This window comes from Chanodichthys erythropterus, chromosome 5, assembly GCF_024489055.1.
Source record: "Chanodichthys erythropterus isolate Z2021 chromosome 5, ASM2448905v1, whole genome shotgun sequence".
Taxonomy (NCBI): Eukaryota; Metazoa; Chordata; class Actinopteri; order Cypriniformes; family Xenocyprididae; genus Chanodichthys; species Chanodichthys erythropterus.
In genome coordinates, this window is record NC_090225.1 from 24276105 (window position 1) to 24294500 (window position 18396).

Consider the following 18396-nt stretch of genomic DNA (forward strand, 5'->3'; position numbering starts at 1 on the left):
GTATGTTGGTTGTAATAGTCAGATCACATGGATGTGACTATTGTGAGTCAAAGTTATACTGCCACCAACTGGCAGCAGGAAGCGTGTCACTTTCAAAATGCTTTGAGATCACCATTTTATTTTTATCCGATTTGCTTCAAACTTCACCACAATAATGTCAAAACATGGCAGATGTAGACATTTGAAAAGAATTGTGATATCTCAAACACAGTTGCCTTGGCAACGCGTCAAACTTTTATAATATTCTTGGGCGTTTTTGAAGCCGTTAACATGCTTCAAATTGCATGAAACTCGACACACATATTATTGTCATACAGTAGATATGGACAAAGCCTTAGAAACGGGCGGGGAGCAGGGACTCTGCAGCGCCACCTTATGACAAAAGTGGGGGGTTTAGTTTAACCTACAGTCACCAAACTCGGTACACTTTTTGTCCTCATTAAACTGGACAACTTTCTCATTTACAGTCATTAGCTCCGACCAACAGGAAGTCTGCTATTTTGGTTTGAATGTGGATTTTTTGACTAAACAGGCTCTGAATTTTAAACTACTACTTCTAGGGAGTTTATTCCATTCAGACCAAACATTTTTTACATGTTGCTAAGACATTGAAGATGTTAAATTGAAAACGGATAATGGATATCTCGAACCGTCTTGCCATGGTAATAGATTGAAGTAATGTAAAAAAGGTAAACGGAATGACTCATATTCTCTATTAAAAAAACACTATACACAATTAATTTATATATAGAATAATATAGATGTTTGAAATAAACACATTTTATTCATTTTCTTCCAATTCAAAAAGCATGTGTAATTAAAAATAGGCAGATTAATCAATTTTTCAATCAAATATAATTAATGTCATACATAGAGTAACAACTAGAGGGCAGCATATACCTATTTTTAAAACAGGGTTGGGTAAGTCAAACATCTGTGTGTGGGTCTATGTCACACTGTCTATATATATCTTTTTCTCTCTGTGTGTATGCATATGTGTGCTTTATAGTCTCATTTTTTTCTAAATATTGAGTTATTTATTTTTAACAATTATAATGAGAATTTTTGAATTATTTATTTACTGATATAATTCAAATTTATTAAAAAACCCTGTTTCAGTAAAATTTCACCTGATTATGAAAGTGGCTGTTTAAAATAAACTTGCATAAGTGAGCAGAAAATTCAAGATATGAACCTTATTAGGGCCCGAGCACCGATGGTGTGAGGACCCTATTGGAATTGCTCCGTTTATTATTATTATTATTAGGGCCCGAGCACCGATGGTGTGAGGACCCTATTGGAATTGCTCCGTTTATTATTATTATTATTATTATTAGGGCCCGAGCACCGATGGTGTGAGGACCCTATTGGAATTGCTCAGCCAATTATTCTTCTTCTCCAAAATGAATCGCATTTTTGAGGGCCTAAACATTCTCAAAAACTCATGAAACTTTGCACACGTGTCAGAAGTGGTGAAAATTTACATCTGATATGGGTTTCAGAATTAGGTGTGGCAAAATGGCTCGATAGCGCCACTAACAAAATTTCAATTAAGCGCCCTTCGTTCTACATTTCACGTACAGTTATGAAATTCGGTAGACAGATGTAACAGCCCAATACCTACAAAAAAGCCCCTGGGTGCAAATTTTGTGAACCCAACAGGAAGTGAGATATTTTGAATTTTCTCTACAAAATTTTGGCAGTTTTTGCCATTTCCACATGTTGTACTTTAACGAACTCCTCCTAGAGCTTTAATCAGATCAACATCATATTTGGTCAGTCTAATCTAAAGGTGACGTTAAATTGCGAAGATCTAGAGTTTTCGCTGAAGGGCGTGTCCGTGGCGGCCTGGCAAATTTCGATGTTTCGCCATGAAACAGGAAGTAGTTGTAACTCGGGCATACAATGTCTGATCTGCCCCAAAATTCACATGCTTTATTAGAGTCCTGACCTGAATACATCTCTATGGCAATATTCAGTTACAGTCATAGCGCCACCTGAGGGCAACAGGAAATGACATGTTTTACACTGTGATTAACTCCTCATAGAGATTAAACCAGATCAACATCATAATATGGGCAGTCTAAGGCCTTTGAGATGTTAAATTGCAAAGATCTTGAGTTTTCGTAAGAAGGGCGTGTCCGTGGCGGACTGACAAAGTCTGATGTTTCGCCATGTAAGGTGAATCACTTTTTTAAGGGCCGAAACATACTCGAAAACTGAAACTTTGCAGATGCGTCAGAAGTAGTGAAAATTTACGTCTGATATGGGTTTCAGAATTAAGTGTGGCAAAATGGCTCGATAGCTCCACCTAAAAAATTTCAACTAAGTGCCCCTGACACTACGTTTCACGTACAGGTAAGACATTTGGTACACACATCTAACAGCCTAATATATACAAAAAAGTCTCTTGGAGTGAAATCTGAAAACCAACAGGAAGTCAGATATTTTGAATTTTCTTTGCAAAATTTGTGCAGTTTTTGCCATTTCCAGACGTTGTACTTTAACGAACTCCTCCTAGAGCTTTAATCAGATCAACATCATATTTGGTCAGTTTAAATATTGTTGCCATGGCAACAGGTCAAACTGTAATAATATTCTTGAGTGTTTTTGAGGCTCTTAACATGCTTCAAATTGCATGAAACTCGACACACACATCAATATTGTCAACCAGTAGACATGGACAAAGCCATAGAAATGGGCGTGGTGGAGGGGCTCAGTAGCGCCACCTTTTGACAAAAGTGGGGGGGTTAGTTTTTCCTACAGTCACCAAACTCGGTACACATATTATTCTCATCAAGCCGGACAATTTTCTAATTTACATTCATTAGCTCCGACCAACAGGAAGTCAGCTATTTTGGTTTGAATGTTAATTTTTTGAAAAAACAGGCTATGAATTTTATACTACTACTCCTACAGGGTTTATCCAATTTACACCAAGCTTTTTTTAACTTGTTGCGAACACATTGAAGTTGTTTAATTGCAAACAGATTTTGGATATCTCAAACGGTTTGGCCGTGGCGAGGCAACGAATTTATGGCAAGAAAAGGGCAACAAAGTGTTATAACTTCTGCATACATTCATTGATTTTGATGAAACTTTGGCTTAGTCTTCGTTGTACAAGGCTGATCACATGGATTTGACTATTGTGATTCAAAGTCATAGCGCCACCAACTGGAAGCAGAAAATGTGTCACTTTCAGCATACATTGAGATCACCCTCTTATTTTTACCTGATTTGCTTCAAAATTCATCAGAATAATGTTAAAACTTGGCACATGTAATCCTTTGAAAATGGGCAGGGAGGAGGGGCTCTATAACGGCACCTTGTAGTGCAGTAAATGTGGAGTGAATTTGACATAGTCCTTTGATGTTTAACCGTTTTAAGTGCCTATTGCCCGCTGTGCACAGTTGCCCTGAAGCCACCGGGGTGGCGGTGCCACCGGGCTTGGGCCCGCCATCGCTGCTCGCAGCTATATTAACACTTTGTTTCCCTTTTCTTGCCATAAATTCGTTGCCTCGCCACGGCCAAACCGTTTGAGATATCCAAAATCCGTTTGCAATTAAACAACTTCAATGTGTTCGCAACAAGTTAAAAAAAGCTTGGTGTAAATTGGATAAACCCTGTAGGAGTAGTAGTATAAAATTCATAGCCTGTTTTTTCAAAAAATTAACATTCAAACCAAAATAGCTGACTTCCTGTTGGTCGGAGCTAATGAATGTAAATTAGAAAATTGTCCGGCTTGATGAGAATAATATGTGTACCGAGTTTGGTGACTGTAGGAAAAACTAACCCCCCCACTTTTGTCAAAAGGTGGCGCTACTGAGCCCCTCCACCACGCCCATTTCTATGGCTTTGTCCATGTCTACTGGTTGACAATATTGATGTGTGTGTCGAGTTTCATGCAATTTGAAGCATGTTAAGAGCCTCAAAAACACTCAAGAATATTATTACAGTTTGACCTGTTGCCATGGCAACAATATTTCAAATATCAAAAATCCTGTCATAGGTCTACATCTGCTGTGTATTGACATTACACTGATGAAGTTTGAAGCAAATCAGGTAAAAATAAGAGGGTGATCTCAAAACATTTCAAAAAGTGATACACTTCCTGCTGCCAGTTGGTGGCGCTATAACTTTGACTCACAATAGTCACATCCATGTGATCAGACTCCTATAACGAACACACTCGTGAAGTTTCATAAAGATCAATATATGTATTAAGACGTTATAACACATTTCCTGTTTCCTTTTTCTCGCCATAAATTCGTTGCCTCGTCACGGCCAAACCGTTCGAGATATCAAAAATCCCCTGGCAATTTTTAATCATCAGTGTCTTGACTTCATGCTGACCGAGTTTGGTGGCGATCGGATTAATCGTCTAGGAGGAGTATATCAAATTCCAGAGCATGCGTTTTTCAAACAACCCTTAATAGCTGACTTCCTGTTGGCGTGGCGATTAACTTAGAGCGCGAAAGTTGTTCGGCCCGATGAGGTCTATATGTGTACCGAGTTTCATACTAATACGTGCAAGCATGTTTAATATATGGACCAAATTTTCAGACTTTTTTCAAGGGGGCGCTGTCGAGCCCCCCTGCCACGCCCGGGTACCAGCCTCTCCGGCGTCCTAATGGCCGCGGATTCCAATGTGTGTGCCAATTTTCAAGAGTTTTTGAGCATGTTAAGGCCCCCAAAAAGCCCCGGAAGACGAAAAAAAAAAAAAAAAAATAATAATCCTTAGAAGAACAAGAGGGCCCTGCGCGAATTTTCGCTTGGGCCCTAATAATAATAATAATAATAATAATAATAATAATAATAAATATAGCTGCGAGCAGCGATGGCGGGCCCAAGCCCGGTGGCACCGCCACCCCGGTGGCTTCAGGGCAACTGTGCACAGCGGGCAATAGGCACTTAAAACGGTTAAACATCAAAGGACTATGTCAAATTCACTCCACATTTACTGCACTACAAGGTGCCGTTATAGAGCCCCTCCTCCCTGCCCATTTTCAAAGGATTACATGTGCCAAGTTTTAACATTATTCTGATGAATTTTGAAGCAAATCAGGTAAAAATAAGAGGGTGATCTCAATGTATGCTGAAAGTGACACATTTTCTGCTTCCAGTTGGTGGCGCTATGACTTTGAATCACAATAGTCAAATCCATGTGATCAGCCTTGTACAACGAAGACTAAGCCAAAGTTTCATCAAAATCAATGAATGTATGCAGAAGTTATAACACTTTGTTGCCCTTTTCTTGCCATAAATTCGTTGCCTCGCCACGGCCAAACCGTTTGAGATATCCAAAATCTGTTTGCAATTAAACAACTTCAATGTGTTCGCAACAAGTTAAAAAAAGCTTGGTGTAAATTGGATAAACCCTGTAGGAGTAGTAGTATAAAATTCATAGCCTGTTTTTTCAAAAAATTAACATTCAAACCAAAATAGCTGACTTCCTGTTGGTCGGAGCTAATGAATGTAAATTAGAAAATTGTCCGGCTTGATGAGAATAATATGTGTACCGAGTTTGGTGACCGTAGGAAAAACTAACCCCCCCACTTTTGTCAAAAGGTGGCGCTACTGAGCCCCTCCACCACGCCCATTTCTATGGCTTTGTCCATGTCTACTGGTTGACAATATTGATGTGTGTGTCGAGTTTCATGCAATTTGAAGCATGTTAAGAGCCTCAAAAACACTCAAGAATATTATTACAGTTTGACCTGTTGCCATGGCAACAATATTTCAAATATCAAAAATCCTGTCATAGGTCTACATCTGCTGTGTATTGACATTACACTGATGAAGTTTGAAGCAAATCAGGTAAAAATAAGAGGGTGATCTCAAAACATTTCAAAAAGTGATACACTTCCTGCTGCCAGTTGGTGGCCGATAACTTTGACTCACAATAGTCACATCCATGTGATCAGACTCCTATAACGAACACACTCGTGAAGTTTCATAAAGATCAATATATGTATTAAGACGTTATAACACATTTCCTGTTTCCTTTTTCTCGCCATAAATTCGTTGCCTCGCCACGGCCAAACCGTTCGAGATATCAAAAATCCCCTGGCAATTTTTAATCAGTGTCTTGACTTCATGCTGACCGAGTTTGGTGGCGATCGGATTAATCGTCTAGGAGGAGTATATCAAATTCCAGAGCATGCGTTTTTCAAACAACCCTTAATAGCTGACTTCCTGTTGGCGTGGCGATTAACTTAGAGCGCGAAAGTTGTTCGGCCCGATGAGGTCTATATGTGTACCGAGTTTCATACTAATACGTGCAAGCATGTTTAATATATGGACCAAATTTTCAGACTTTTTTCAAGGGGGCGCTGTCGAGCCCCCCTGCCACGCCCGGGTACCAGCCTCTCCGGCGTCCTAATGGCCGCGGATTCCAATGTGTGTGCCAATTTTCAAGAGTTTTTGAGCATGTTAAGGCCCCCAAAAAGCCCCGGAAGACGGAAAAAAAAAATAAAAAAAAAAATAAAAAATAATAATAATAATAATCCTTAGAAGAACAAGAGGGCCCTGCGCGAATTTTCGCTTGGGCCCTAATAATAAACGGAGCAATTCCAATAGGGTCCTCACACCATCGGTGCTCGGGCCCTAATAATAATAATAATAATAATAATAATAATAAACGGAGCAATTCCAATAGGGTCCTCACACCATCGGTGCTCGGGCCCTAATAAACGGAGCAATTCCAATAGGGTCCTCACACCATCGGTGCTCGGGCCCTAATAATAATAATAATAATAATAAACGGAGCAATTCCAATAGGGTTCTCACACCATCGGTGCTCGGGCCCTAATAATAATAATAATAATAATAAACGGAGCAATTCCAATAGGGTTCTCACACCATCGGTGCTCGGGCCCTAATAATAAACGGAGCAATTCCAATAGGGTCCTCACACCATCGGTGCTCGGGCCCTAATAAAAATATTTAATCATAAGCTGACCAATAAATACATAAACTATGAGTATATAATTCAGCAACAAAGTACGCTAGCCTAATTATTGAAAAAAAAACTTTGCACAGTAATTTTATAAAATCTAAATGGTAATAAAAAGTTTAAAATTACTATTCGTATTCTTATGAAAAAAAAAACTATTAGATATATAATTCTTTATATTCACATATATAAATATACTGTATGCATTTATAATAATGTAAGATTAAGACGTTTATTTTAAATGTATTGCACAGCTTTTTAATTGGGCAACAATATATGGTGGATATGACAGAACAAAATAGGCTATTAATAATCTTTCAGTGTGCAAAACCATAATATGAAACAAAACACAGCAGCACAAACCGCTTATGCGCATCCCAGGTGCAGAATGATGTTTAAAAAGCAATATGGGCCCACGGCGCGCAGTTGCGCTGCGGATTGAAAAGCACAAAGAGAATCCCTGTGTATAATTGTATCTAACATTATTAATTTATTAATCATGTTTCTTTTCACTTTTAAATTCCAGTTATTGTGCATGTGACGCCAATTCATAGTCCCTGTGTTGTGCGATCTAACAGACACCCTGTAGCCAGTATGACATCATTCAGAAACAGCAATAAACTCCAGCAAGATTTTACGCAAGTCATTTTATGCACATCCACAGCCCTTTATCTACATACCAAGTATTATAATGGGAATATATCGTCGGCACGATACCATTGATTACATTAATTAAATTTAACATGCACAAAAAAAAAAAAAAAAGAGCTTTTTAGCAGCAAACACTCAAGATGGGTTTGGTGCCCACAAAAAGTACCCCATGCCCACTGTAAAATATACTGCTGTATCTTTAATGTTGTGGGCCTATTTTTCCACTGGAGGTCCTGGACATTAAAATAATTAGTCAAAATAATATATTAGCATAAAATTTCAGGCCAAATTGTGCAGCCCTACAAACAAGCAAAACAAGCCTGGTATTGTTTATAATTTGTTTTCCCATTTGTTTTATAAAAATCGCATTTTAAATCGCAAATCACAATTTTAACCAGAAAAATCGCAATTAGATTTTTTCTCCAAATCGTGCAGCCCTAGACCTTGCTTTGTGCACTAGTTGCTCAGTCCTGTTGGAACAGGAAGGGGCCATCCCCAAACTGTTCCCGCACAGATGGGAGCATGGAATTGTCTAAAATGTCTGGCTATGATGAAGCATTAAGAGTTCCTTTCAGTGGAACTTACGGGCCAAGCCCAACCCCTGAAAAACAACCCCACACCATAACCCCCCCTGAAAGCCACACGAAGTTTGGAGGTCTGTAGCTATCGACTCTGCAGAAAGTTGGCGACTTCTGAGCACTGTGCGCCATGCACTGACCCCGCTCTGTGATTTTTACATGGCCTACCACTTCGTGGCTGAGTTTCTGTTGTACCCAACTGCTTTCACAAATGGACTTATTGCACAGATGGCAACCTATCACGGTACAATGCTTGAATTCAATGAGCTCCTGAGAGCGACCCATTCTTTTCACAAATGTTTGTAGAGGCAGTCTGCATGTCTTGGTGCTTGATTTTATACACCTGTGGCCATGGAAGGGATTGGAACATCTGAATTCAATGATTTGGAGGGGTGTCCCAATACTATATACACACGCATAGTCAAACCAAAATGTACTGTATTCAGACACCTTGAACATTTCATTCGTTAATAGTTTATTCACAATAGTTTAAAAAAAATGGTAATAAAATATGACAAGATCTCAGAGTTTTAAAAAAAAAATATCTTAATTATGTCAGATAACACTTAAGCAAAACATGGTCAGGTCAAAGTGTCTGAATAATTTGTTCCAAATTTTTATCAATTTTACTGGTAGTCCACTATATGAAGAATTATATTCTATATATAGGGAGCCCTTACTTGCATTACTGTAATAATAAATGTTCAGATCCCAAACTATTAGCATATATTCAGATGCTATTTATTTTCAGATATAATATAATCAACACTCAAATAAATTGTATGCAAACTTGTAAACCGAACACAAGGCAGTTTTTGCATTAACTTCTAAATATAATTATAAAATTATATTTTTACTCCAATTCATTGTTGATATATAATCATTACACAGTGGCTGTCATTTTCATGACAGATTTATTTAAACATACATTAAATAATCAAGACATCACTAACAAGATAAGTAAAATATAATGAATACATAGCTTAATATAGTACACATATTTAGTGAAAGAGTTAATTTCTCTGACAAACTAAAAAGCTGTGGACTCACCTGAGGTAAATGCTACGTGACAGTGTTTACAAGCCGTTTTATTGATGTCATTCCACCGTTGAGACACTGATTGAGTGACATGACATATACCTTTCAGTAAGTTGTACTGTATCTTTCAACATATCTTCAGATGTTCATTCTGTAAACTAGTATTAAAGAGGAAGACATGATTTAATGATCGCTTTCACTCTTGCTCCACGCTGCCGCTTGAAATGAGGCGTCTGTTCAGTGATCTGTCACACCACATTAAAGAGCATCAAAACAGCATTGTTTGAATTTCGTCATTAAATGGACAGAATTTGAAACATGACACTTTGTTTCTTATTGAAAGCATCAAAACGTGAAGCTTATTGCAATTAAGCTAGGCTATAACGCTGGCTAGGCTATAACATGGTTGGGCTATAACGCTGTATTCCTCGTGTAGATGCAATGGGCCAGGGCTGGGCCTGGGCGGGGCACGTTCAGTGCACCATGAGAGTATCGCGGATCATATTGTGGGTGGTGTATCACGGTTTTTCGGTTCGGTTTGAATATCATTACACCTCTAACCTACAGATCAATTATTATAATGCTAAGACAGGGCTCGTCAACTGGCGGCCTGCCAATCATGTTCATCTGGCCCGCGGCACCCCAATCTCCCTTCCTCCCCTTTTCTTGGCAGTGCGGCTAAATTTTGTTGGATATCCTGGCCGCAGTGGTGCCTGCAGCTGTACAGCTATATATGCACTGCTTGTACCATGCACGCTCCTCCAACTGACCTGAGAAATGTTTTCCATGCGAATATTTCAGCAGTTATTATGTGTTCCATATTTCTGTCGATGGAAGCAGCGATATTAGTAATTCATGAATTAATCATTCTTTTGCTTTGATTCTTTTCTGTGAATTGGCCAAACGTGATTGCATAATGATCTGAAAAAAATTGGATTGCTCTGTCACTGAATCATCTGAGGTGATTTCTCAGTCATTAACAACAAATAGCCCTGTTTTTAGGAGTTTCACTTTGAACTACGCAGCTCAGCCCAGTGAATAACAGAATGAAAGCTTAAAGGAGCTGCATTATTCCCGGTTCCGGATACCATTATTAAACAGCATTGCGACATCCAGTGAGAGAAGCGTTTCAATTCAACACATCTCGTTTACAAATTACAAATCACTCGATGATTAAACTAGTTTTAAATCGGATGAAACAGCCTCAACATTCCCAACAAGACTGATGAGTAAAACAGGAGAAACGTGCCATGAATGAAGATAAGACTTTTAATCCCAAAATCACCACCCAATACAAACATTTACCATGAATGATACAATATATTTATTAGGTGGATAGGGGAATATATAATTAATTTCTTTGTGAAGGTGTATAGTTTTTACCCGTGTTTATGGTGTTTTTATAAACCTATAAAACATATCATAATATACTATCATTTGACAGTAGTCAAATGATAGACTACTGTCAAATGATAGTAGTTGTTCTCTGACAGGAGAGAACAACCAACGAAGAACAGACATAGAACACACTCATTATACAGAATAATGAATATTGATATATGAGCACAGAGAGAATGACAACAAACTCCCAAGCACAAGGGAGAAATGTGAAAGAATATTTAATAGGGCTAATAATAGCTCCTTTGATTACATTTACGATCACTGCAGTCTCAACAGTCTTTTATAATAATCGCGTCGTCGCGTTCCACTGTATCAGTGTCCAGTTTGCACATATAATTCATTTGAAGAAGACTTGATGAAATATGCGTGCATAACTCAGCCGTGCTGGTTGATGTTTGGTGCAGGAGAATGTGTGATATAAAACTTTAAACATGGATACTTTATTCTGTATGAACCATGTGTCACGTGGCTAGTGTTATTAAACTCACCGCGGAGCTCCGCGCTGAAACCGAGCATATGCACGCTCAGCGTGTATATCATAATAACAATCGTATTTTTCATGTGTTCGTATTCAAACTCCAGTTCTGACCGCATCGCAAGCAAAATACAAACAACACGCGTGCTTCTGTGCTGAGGGAAACACACACACGGCTTGCGTATTTGAACGCAGCTAGAGCAGGCAGAGGAGAATGAACAACACTTTTGTGACATTTGAATTAACCGCTGCAATGCGATCTCACACAAACATATTTTCCATTTGTGATGGTAGATTACAGCAAAACATGCACAAAAACCTCTGCTCTGGTCGCGTCTCAGGAAAACACATTGTGTTGTGCACTGAGGAAACGAACACCAACAATATGTCTCTGAATGACAACAGACAGAGGCGAGAGAAGTGATACTTTATAATCGTATGCTTACAGCGCAATGATTGGATTGAATGAGCTTTATGTCATGAATATATATGTCAAGAATCTACATCAGCATGTTCGAAAGTACACGATGACGTCAGATTTTGTGACGTTGCTCCGACTCAGCTTTTCAAACAGGAAGACAGAAATCGCTCTGAAAAATGCAAAAATAACTATTTTTCACTTATGAACAACATTAATGAGTACCTTTAGTGTTTTCAATGATGTACAGCCTATACATATCTGTTTACATCTCAAAAAAAGTGTTTTGGGGTTTCATGACCCTTTAAAAACCTTTAGAATTATCATGTTAGTTGATCTATAACACGCGATGGTAGCCGCCATGCTAGTTTGCTCTGCAATTCAATCATATCTGTCGGATTTACAACATCAATTCAAGTCAAGTCAAGTCACCTTTACTTATATAGCGCTTTTTACGATGCAGATTGTATCAAAGCAGCTTTACATTGATAACTGGTACATAATTTTTGCTGCACAGCAGCTCTTCAAGAATAGTGTCAATGCAGGCAGATCAAAGCACCGTTGGCATCCTGGGTGATTTTCCAGATTTTTCAATTCATTTGAATTTAATTTTTTGCCTCGATTTTATTATTTTTTAAATCGAGAAATCGCGATTTTGAATAAAAATGTTAGCAAGCGTTACAATTAGACATGTTGACAATACAGCAATGAAAACCGCATTAGGAGAAGAAAATGATCCGACCTCATGATGGCACCAGCGCGCCTGATTAACCGCTCTCATGTCTAATGCGGCCCTATGGAGATAGAACACATCACTAGTCTTAAACGGCTGTTCATTCAGAAATGCGTTATTGCGTTATAAAAATAAGACACAGGCAATGGAATGAGTAAAAAGGGCAAAGTTATTAAACGTGAGTTTACATTTATTTTTTTTTTACTTGACAGCCGTGTTTTTAGAATGCTGTTTCATGGGTGAGATGCTGCAAAAGATGCACGACCCAAGTGCAACACCTAAACATATCTGCCAAAAATAAAAACAATAGGACAAATAGCACAATGGAATGCAAAAACCTGTAAAGGACTACTACTGTATGTTTGATATTTCATGTTTACATGATGGTGACAGGCTGAAAGCTGCTGTTGTTTTCTGTTTTTACAAAGCATTTGCTGTTAATAATAGCCTATTACTGGTGTTATTTATTGCTATTACTTTTTGGCTAAGAAGTATTTAGCATTTTCTTATTTTATATTATTTCTGAGTATATAGGATGTGTTTAAGATAAGTTTGTACAATATTTGCCTTCATATTTCAGGCATATTTTCTGCAAAGATATTTAACAAATTGTTTTATATTACACCATGTTGATCACTTCATGTGTGGTGCACTTGGAATGCAACCAGATTGTTAATAAAGAGAATTTTACTTAAATCATATTGTAGTTATGGTTTTTAAGTTGACTAGTTAAACAGTAAAAAAAAAAAAACGTATCGAATTTTTTTTGCCATATCGCCCCTTGGCAATAAAACGGTATTGATATTTATCAACAGTATGTCTTCATCGATAACGATAGAAAAAAAATTCTATATAACTATGTAGTTTCACTTAAATGCATTAAAATGTAAACAAAAATGAAGTTCGGTTGCATTAACAACTCTCAAACTCACTCCGTCCCTGAATCACAAACAGATGTGCTACGAGTGAAAAAAAGTTGCAGAAAAAAGTTGCAAAAAAGTTGCTGAAGAGTTCAGTTGCGCAATCGCCACGTGAAATCAGGACACATGAACACATGGAAATGAGTGCTGTACCTGCCGGTGATGAGATGGTGGTGATTAAAAAAAAAATGACAGGTCTCGTCAGTGTGGCAGTTTCATGGTTTCCTTACGTCTTACAGTTGATCTACTTCAAAGAGAGCAGCTGTCGTGTAGGCATTAACAGCTGCACAGTGTTTTCAACCACACAGTATATTTCTGTGTTACAAATATTCAAATTATCACAGAAGTACTGAGAAAAAAAGTTTACAGTTCAGATATATATACACTAATGTCAATGTTATCGATCTGTTTCACCACCAGGTGGCAACAAGTGAATGTTAAAAATGTATTTGACATTAAATCTTCATTCAACAGATTCTTTTAAATACAATTCATCCAGTAATGAAAAAGAGTATTTATGAACGAGTCATTAAATCATACATCCAAACAGATTTTTTAAAAATAATTCAAATAAATTTTTAAATTTTTAAAATAGATGCAGGAATTAATATTTTGTCAGAACCTCTTGTAAATTAAATGGTTTTTTTTCGTTTAGTTATTCAGAATCGTGATCTTTTAAACAAGTTTAAAACAAGTTTCTCAATTTATTTAGAATTATGCAGCTCTGAGTTTCTTCAACACTTATTTAATCTTCATATAAAATATAAGGAAAGATTTGTTTACATTTTATTTTGTTATAAAATGTTGTTGTTTTCTTTAATAGGTTGTTTGCAATCACATGGTTCTGGTGACGCGCGAAATTCCGGTGGAGGGCAAGCAGTGAACATTAGAATGGAAGAGATGGGGAAAAGTCCTTTCTTTGCTGGTTTAGAAAGGTATAAACAGAAAATCACAACATATGTTGGACGCGATCCTTATTTTATGAAGAGGAGCAACTTTTCCGCTGAATTAAAAGACTTTCCTGCCATCGAGGAGACAGATATAGAGGATGTGAAGCTGCCGTCAAGCCTTTCTACTAGTGAAGTTAGGATAGTATTTTTGATTTTCTGTCGTAATTGTGAAAAAATGTCGCCATTGTAGGTCATTTATGCTGAATCGAGAATTGTAATAGGAACTCACGATATCGTTCGTGGATAAAAAAATGGACGGTAATACAATTTTCGCCTTGGTTGAGAAGGTGAGGGAAGACGACTAGCAAATGTCACTAAATAAACCAACTGCCTTTAACTCTAAATTATCACATACTTTGTTAAGTAAGTTTTGTATTTGGTTTCTGTAATAATTAACATTATGTTTTAGAATGATCACTCGGCTTGTGAATGAGTAGCTATAACTTGCACACAACCACTTCAGAACTGTTCACAAGCTTCTATGGGTTTGATTTTGGTTGTCATTTGTTGAAATAAATACAAAAATACAGCATGTCTGTGTCCTGAACGTGACCCTCCGATTCTCCTCCGTGGTCATATGGTAAAGTGAATATTTACAAAAACAACATTTAAACTAGTTACAGTTACACGCTTCCAACAAATAAATGGATCGACTTCTGTCAGCTTGTTGAACACATTTATTTTATTTGGACATTTTCTACCATACGATGGCTGAAGCAGCAGCGCGTGACACTGTTCTCATGGTGAACAATACTACAAAACTGAGGTGAAAACACCAAATTATAATTAAATAGGATAAAATATCTTCTCCTCCCTGCAAACGATAGCATGAAGAATGTGAATATTTAACCAAGTCAAAAAGGTAAGCAGGTATCCATATTCATTTAAAGATCAGCAGACACAAAACGGTAAAAGGCGACAACTTTTAAAGTTAAAAAAACAAAATAAGTTATAAAAAAACTGTATAAGTTATGTAAACGATATAAACACCTTCTTGGTTCTCCATTTTTTCGATTTGAGCAACCATAAACGGCGCAAAACATGCGAATTTTGAGTTTTTGATAGGATTCCTATGTAGAAAATACACTCCCTGCCCTCCAGACTCATTCGCGCTGCTGCTGTGACGTCATGTGCAAACAATCTATTAAAAATTAATTGTTTAAATTAAAAAAAAAATTCTGCTGGTCTTTTTTTTATAAAATATTAATAATATTGTCAATAATTATCAATACCGAACAATATGAAACATTATACAGTGATACATTTTTTAGCTGTATCGCCCAGCCCTATTCGAACGTAAACACGGAAGCGCTGCACTTCCTCAACTGTGTACAAGACTAAAAGTGTTCATTAAGGTTGAACCACTGTAGTCACATTGACTACTTTAACAATGTCTTTACTACTTTTCTGGACCTTGAATAACAGTAATTACGTTGCTTTCTATTGGGGGATTAAAAAAAAAAACCTTGGATTTCATCAAACATATCTTAATTTGTGTTCCGAAGATGAAAAAAGGTCTTACAATTTTGCAACAACACAAGGGTGATTAATTAATGGCAGAAATGTCATTTTTGGGTGAACTAACCCTTTAAATCGCAAAAAAGTACTCTGTGTGATCAGCACTCTGGCTCTTGAATGATGCTGTTATGTTCATAATTAGTTATGAAACTTACAAAATTATATTTATGTACCATAGTTTAAATGTTAGGGACTCTTTAACAGGCAGTAACGTTATTTCATTGCTTTGACTAAATTTAATACGGTACAGTAGTATTTTGCTCATTGCGCCCTCTTGTGGCCTAAGGAGACGAGCAAAAACCTTTTTTTACCTCTAAATGAAATTATGCCTTTTAAATTTGAATATAATTCTAATATTAGTAATATTCAAGTATAAAATTCAAATTTAGTTTTTCAGCCATTTTGACAGCCCTACTGCTAGTTTTATTGAGATGTTGAGATGAACATGCAGAAGATTAGTTGTATGTGCTACTCATTTTACCTTGCTACCCACTGGACAGAAACAATCCTTACACCCATTTTCTGGGCCTTCTTCCATGTGGAAGGGCGGCCATGTTTGAAGACTACATGGGTCACTTGTTTGTTGAGTGTCTTAGATACCTGCAATTTAAAATGTGGTCATTTATTTTCCATTTTAATACAAATTTCATTTGTAAACACAAAAGTCAAAATGATCACCTCTGCACCCATGTCCAGCAGCTGCTGGATGAACGGATCAGAGTAATCCTCCATCCTGCTCGCAGACCACACATCAACATACACCACCACATCTTCAAAGGGAGAAACAGAACAGTGGATAAACTAATTCTATGCACAAAAAGAGTTTGATTCATAATAATAATAATCAAGTTATGGCAACATTGACAATTTTAAAATGTTAAAACATTTCACTTGTCCAGGAATAAAGATCTCAGCACAGCCTTCATCAAACTGGATTTTGGTATAATGTGTGGAGGTGTGGCTTTTTGATATATAATATAATGCTATATTTTATGTGTATATATATATATATATTAAAATGAACTGTTTAATCAGTTTTCTTGGGAGATGATAATGACAGCTAATAAAACTACTCAGATCATAATGTACAGATCTTAAAATGTTGAAATTAAAGGGATAGTTCACCCAAAAATGAAAATTCTGTCATCATTTACTCACCCTCAAGTTGTTCCAAACCTATATAAATTTATTTGTTCTGTTGAACACAAAGGAAGATATTTTGAAGAATGTAGGAAACTGAACAGTTCTGGGGCACCATTGACTTCCATAGTATTTTTTTTTCCTACTATGGAAGTCAATGGTGCCCCAAAGCAGCCTGGTTACAAACTTTCTTCAAAATATCTTCCTTTGTGTTCAGCAGAACAAAGAAATTCATATAGGTTTGGAACAACTTGAGGGTGAGTAAATGATGACAGAACTATCCCTTTAAATTTCAGATTTCAAACTGACACTCCTATAAGATAATATTTAAAAGGTTAACCATATTTTAATTGATTTTTAAAAATAAGAACATTTAAAACACGTCTATATTAATCGTCCTAGAGGACAGAAAATATCTAATGAAGCAATACCCATCAGTAACGTACCTTTGAGGAATGCAGTGGAAGTGGTGTTTTCTGTCATGACTGATTATCAAGGTTTCCTTCTAAAACTGCACCAAACAACAGAAAATAAAACATGATAGACTCAACATGATGCAAGTACAGCAGAAGATAAGCATTATAATATGCATCCAACAAAGATTTTACCAAAGACATGCACAATCATAAGTTAAAATACAACGACTCCCGTCTCATGAAGACTAACTCGAGATAAGCACATGTCAAAATTATAAAATCAATTAAGGGAGACGAAAATAGTTACTTTTAAAAAGCAAGCATTAAATAACAAAACAATAGCAAGTGTAGATCTTATACTAGATCACCCGCGTTGCAACTGTCCTATTGATCCAACATTTTCACAGATATTAGATACACATTGATATTAGAGACGGCGTCCTAGCAGACCTGTAAAATGTTTTGTAGGAAACACAGGGCGCTGTTCATTGCTCACCTTGACCGAAAAACAATGCATCAACATTGAAGAATCATCTTTGTTTCTATTTCTACCTCATGGTATCGTTAATACACATTGTTTTCATTTGACCATTCAAGCCTGTCGTTTTCGCGGCAATGGTTCTTTTCTTCTTCTTCTTCTTCTTCTTCTTCTTCTTCTTGTGTAGGATTCCGGCAGTGTAGACGCTGCTAAGCGTATTACTGCCCTCCACAGGTCAAAATTTAAACTAAATTCTTACATACAGTCCTGTGTTATGCAAGAACTGAAGAATTTCATCGGTGACCAGTTCATGCTTGTTACTGTGTCCAGACTCCCACATTCAAATAAGCCAGAAACATGTTTACCTACATTGTATAAAGAGTAATTCAACCCACAGTGCCCCAACCTCAATCTACACAGTTTCACTGAATTCCTACAGGATATCAAACTACAGGAACATATTTTCTTCAGGTTGTATAGAAAAGTAGTGTCTACCCCTAATTTTTCTTTTCCCACCCAATTTGCCATTCTTTTATTAAGTTCACTTTAATTTTTAATCTCATTTCCACTCTCCCTAATAATACATGAACATCTACTTCTCTTCCTCTTCTCTCCTTTGCAATGTTATCCACCTGCTCATTCCCTCTCACCCCAGCATGCCTGGGAACCCAGATAAAACTGATATTGCAAGCAAACCTAAATCTAAAAATCACATTCAAGATATA

The 18396-nt window shown here is 37.0% G+C and overlaps 1 protein-coding gene across 3 annotated transcripts in view; it reads right to left on the minus strand.

Annotated features, from left to right (window-relative positions):
• Positions 1-17827, minus strand: part of LOC137020176 (microcephalin-like) — a 143654-nt gene extending 125827 nt beyond the window's left edge. For 2 of the 3 annotated variants that reach the window (XM_067385420.1, XM_067385418.1), the window contains exons 1-4: positions 17690-17827; positions 17224-17288; positions 16316-16407; positions 16119-16237 (exon numbers count right to left, since the gene is read on the minus strand). In XM_067385420.1, the coding sequence (XP_067241521.1) occupies positions 16119-16237; positions 16316-16407; positions 17224-17260 (248 nt within the window). In that variant the 5' untranslated portion in view covers positions 17261-17288; positions 17690-17827. Of the gene's footprint in view, positions 1-16118; positions 16238-16315; positions 16408-17223; positions 17289-17643 lie in introns of all 3 variants that reach the window. The other variant, XM_067385419.1, reaches the window with a different exon arrangement.
• Between the last annotated feature and the right edge of the window lie 569 nt (positions 17828-18396).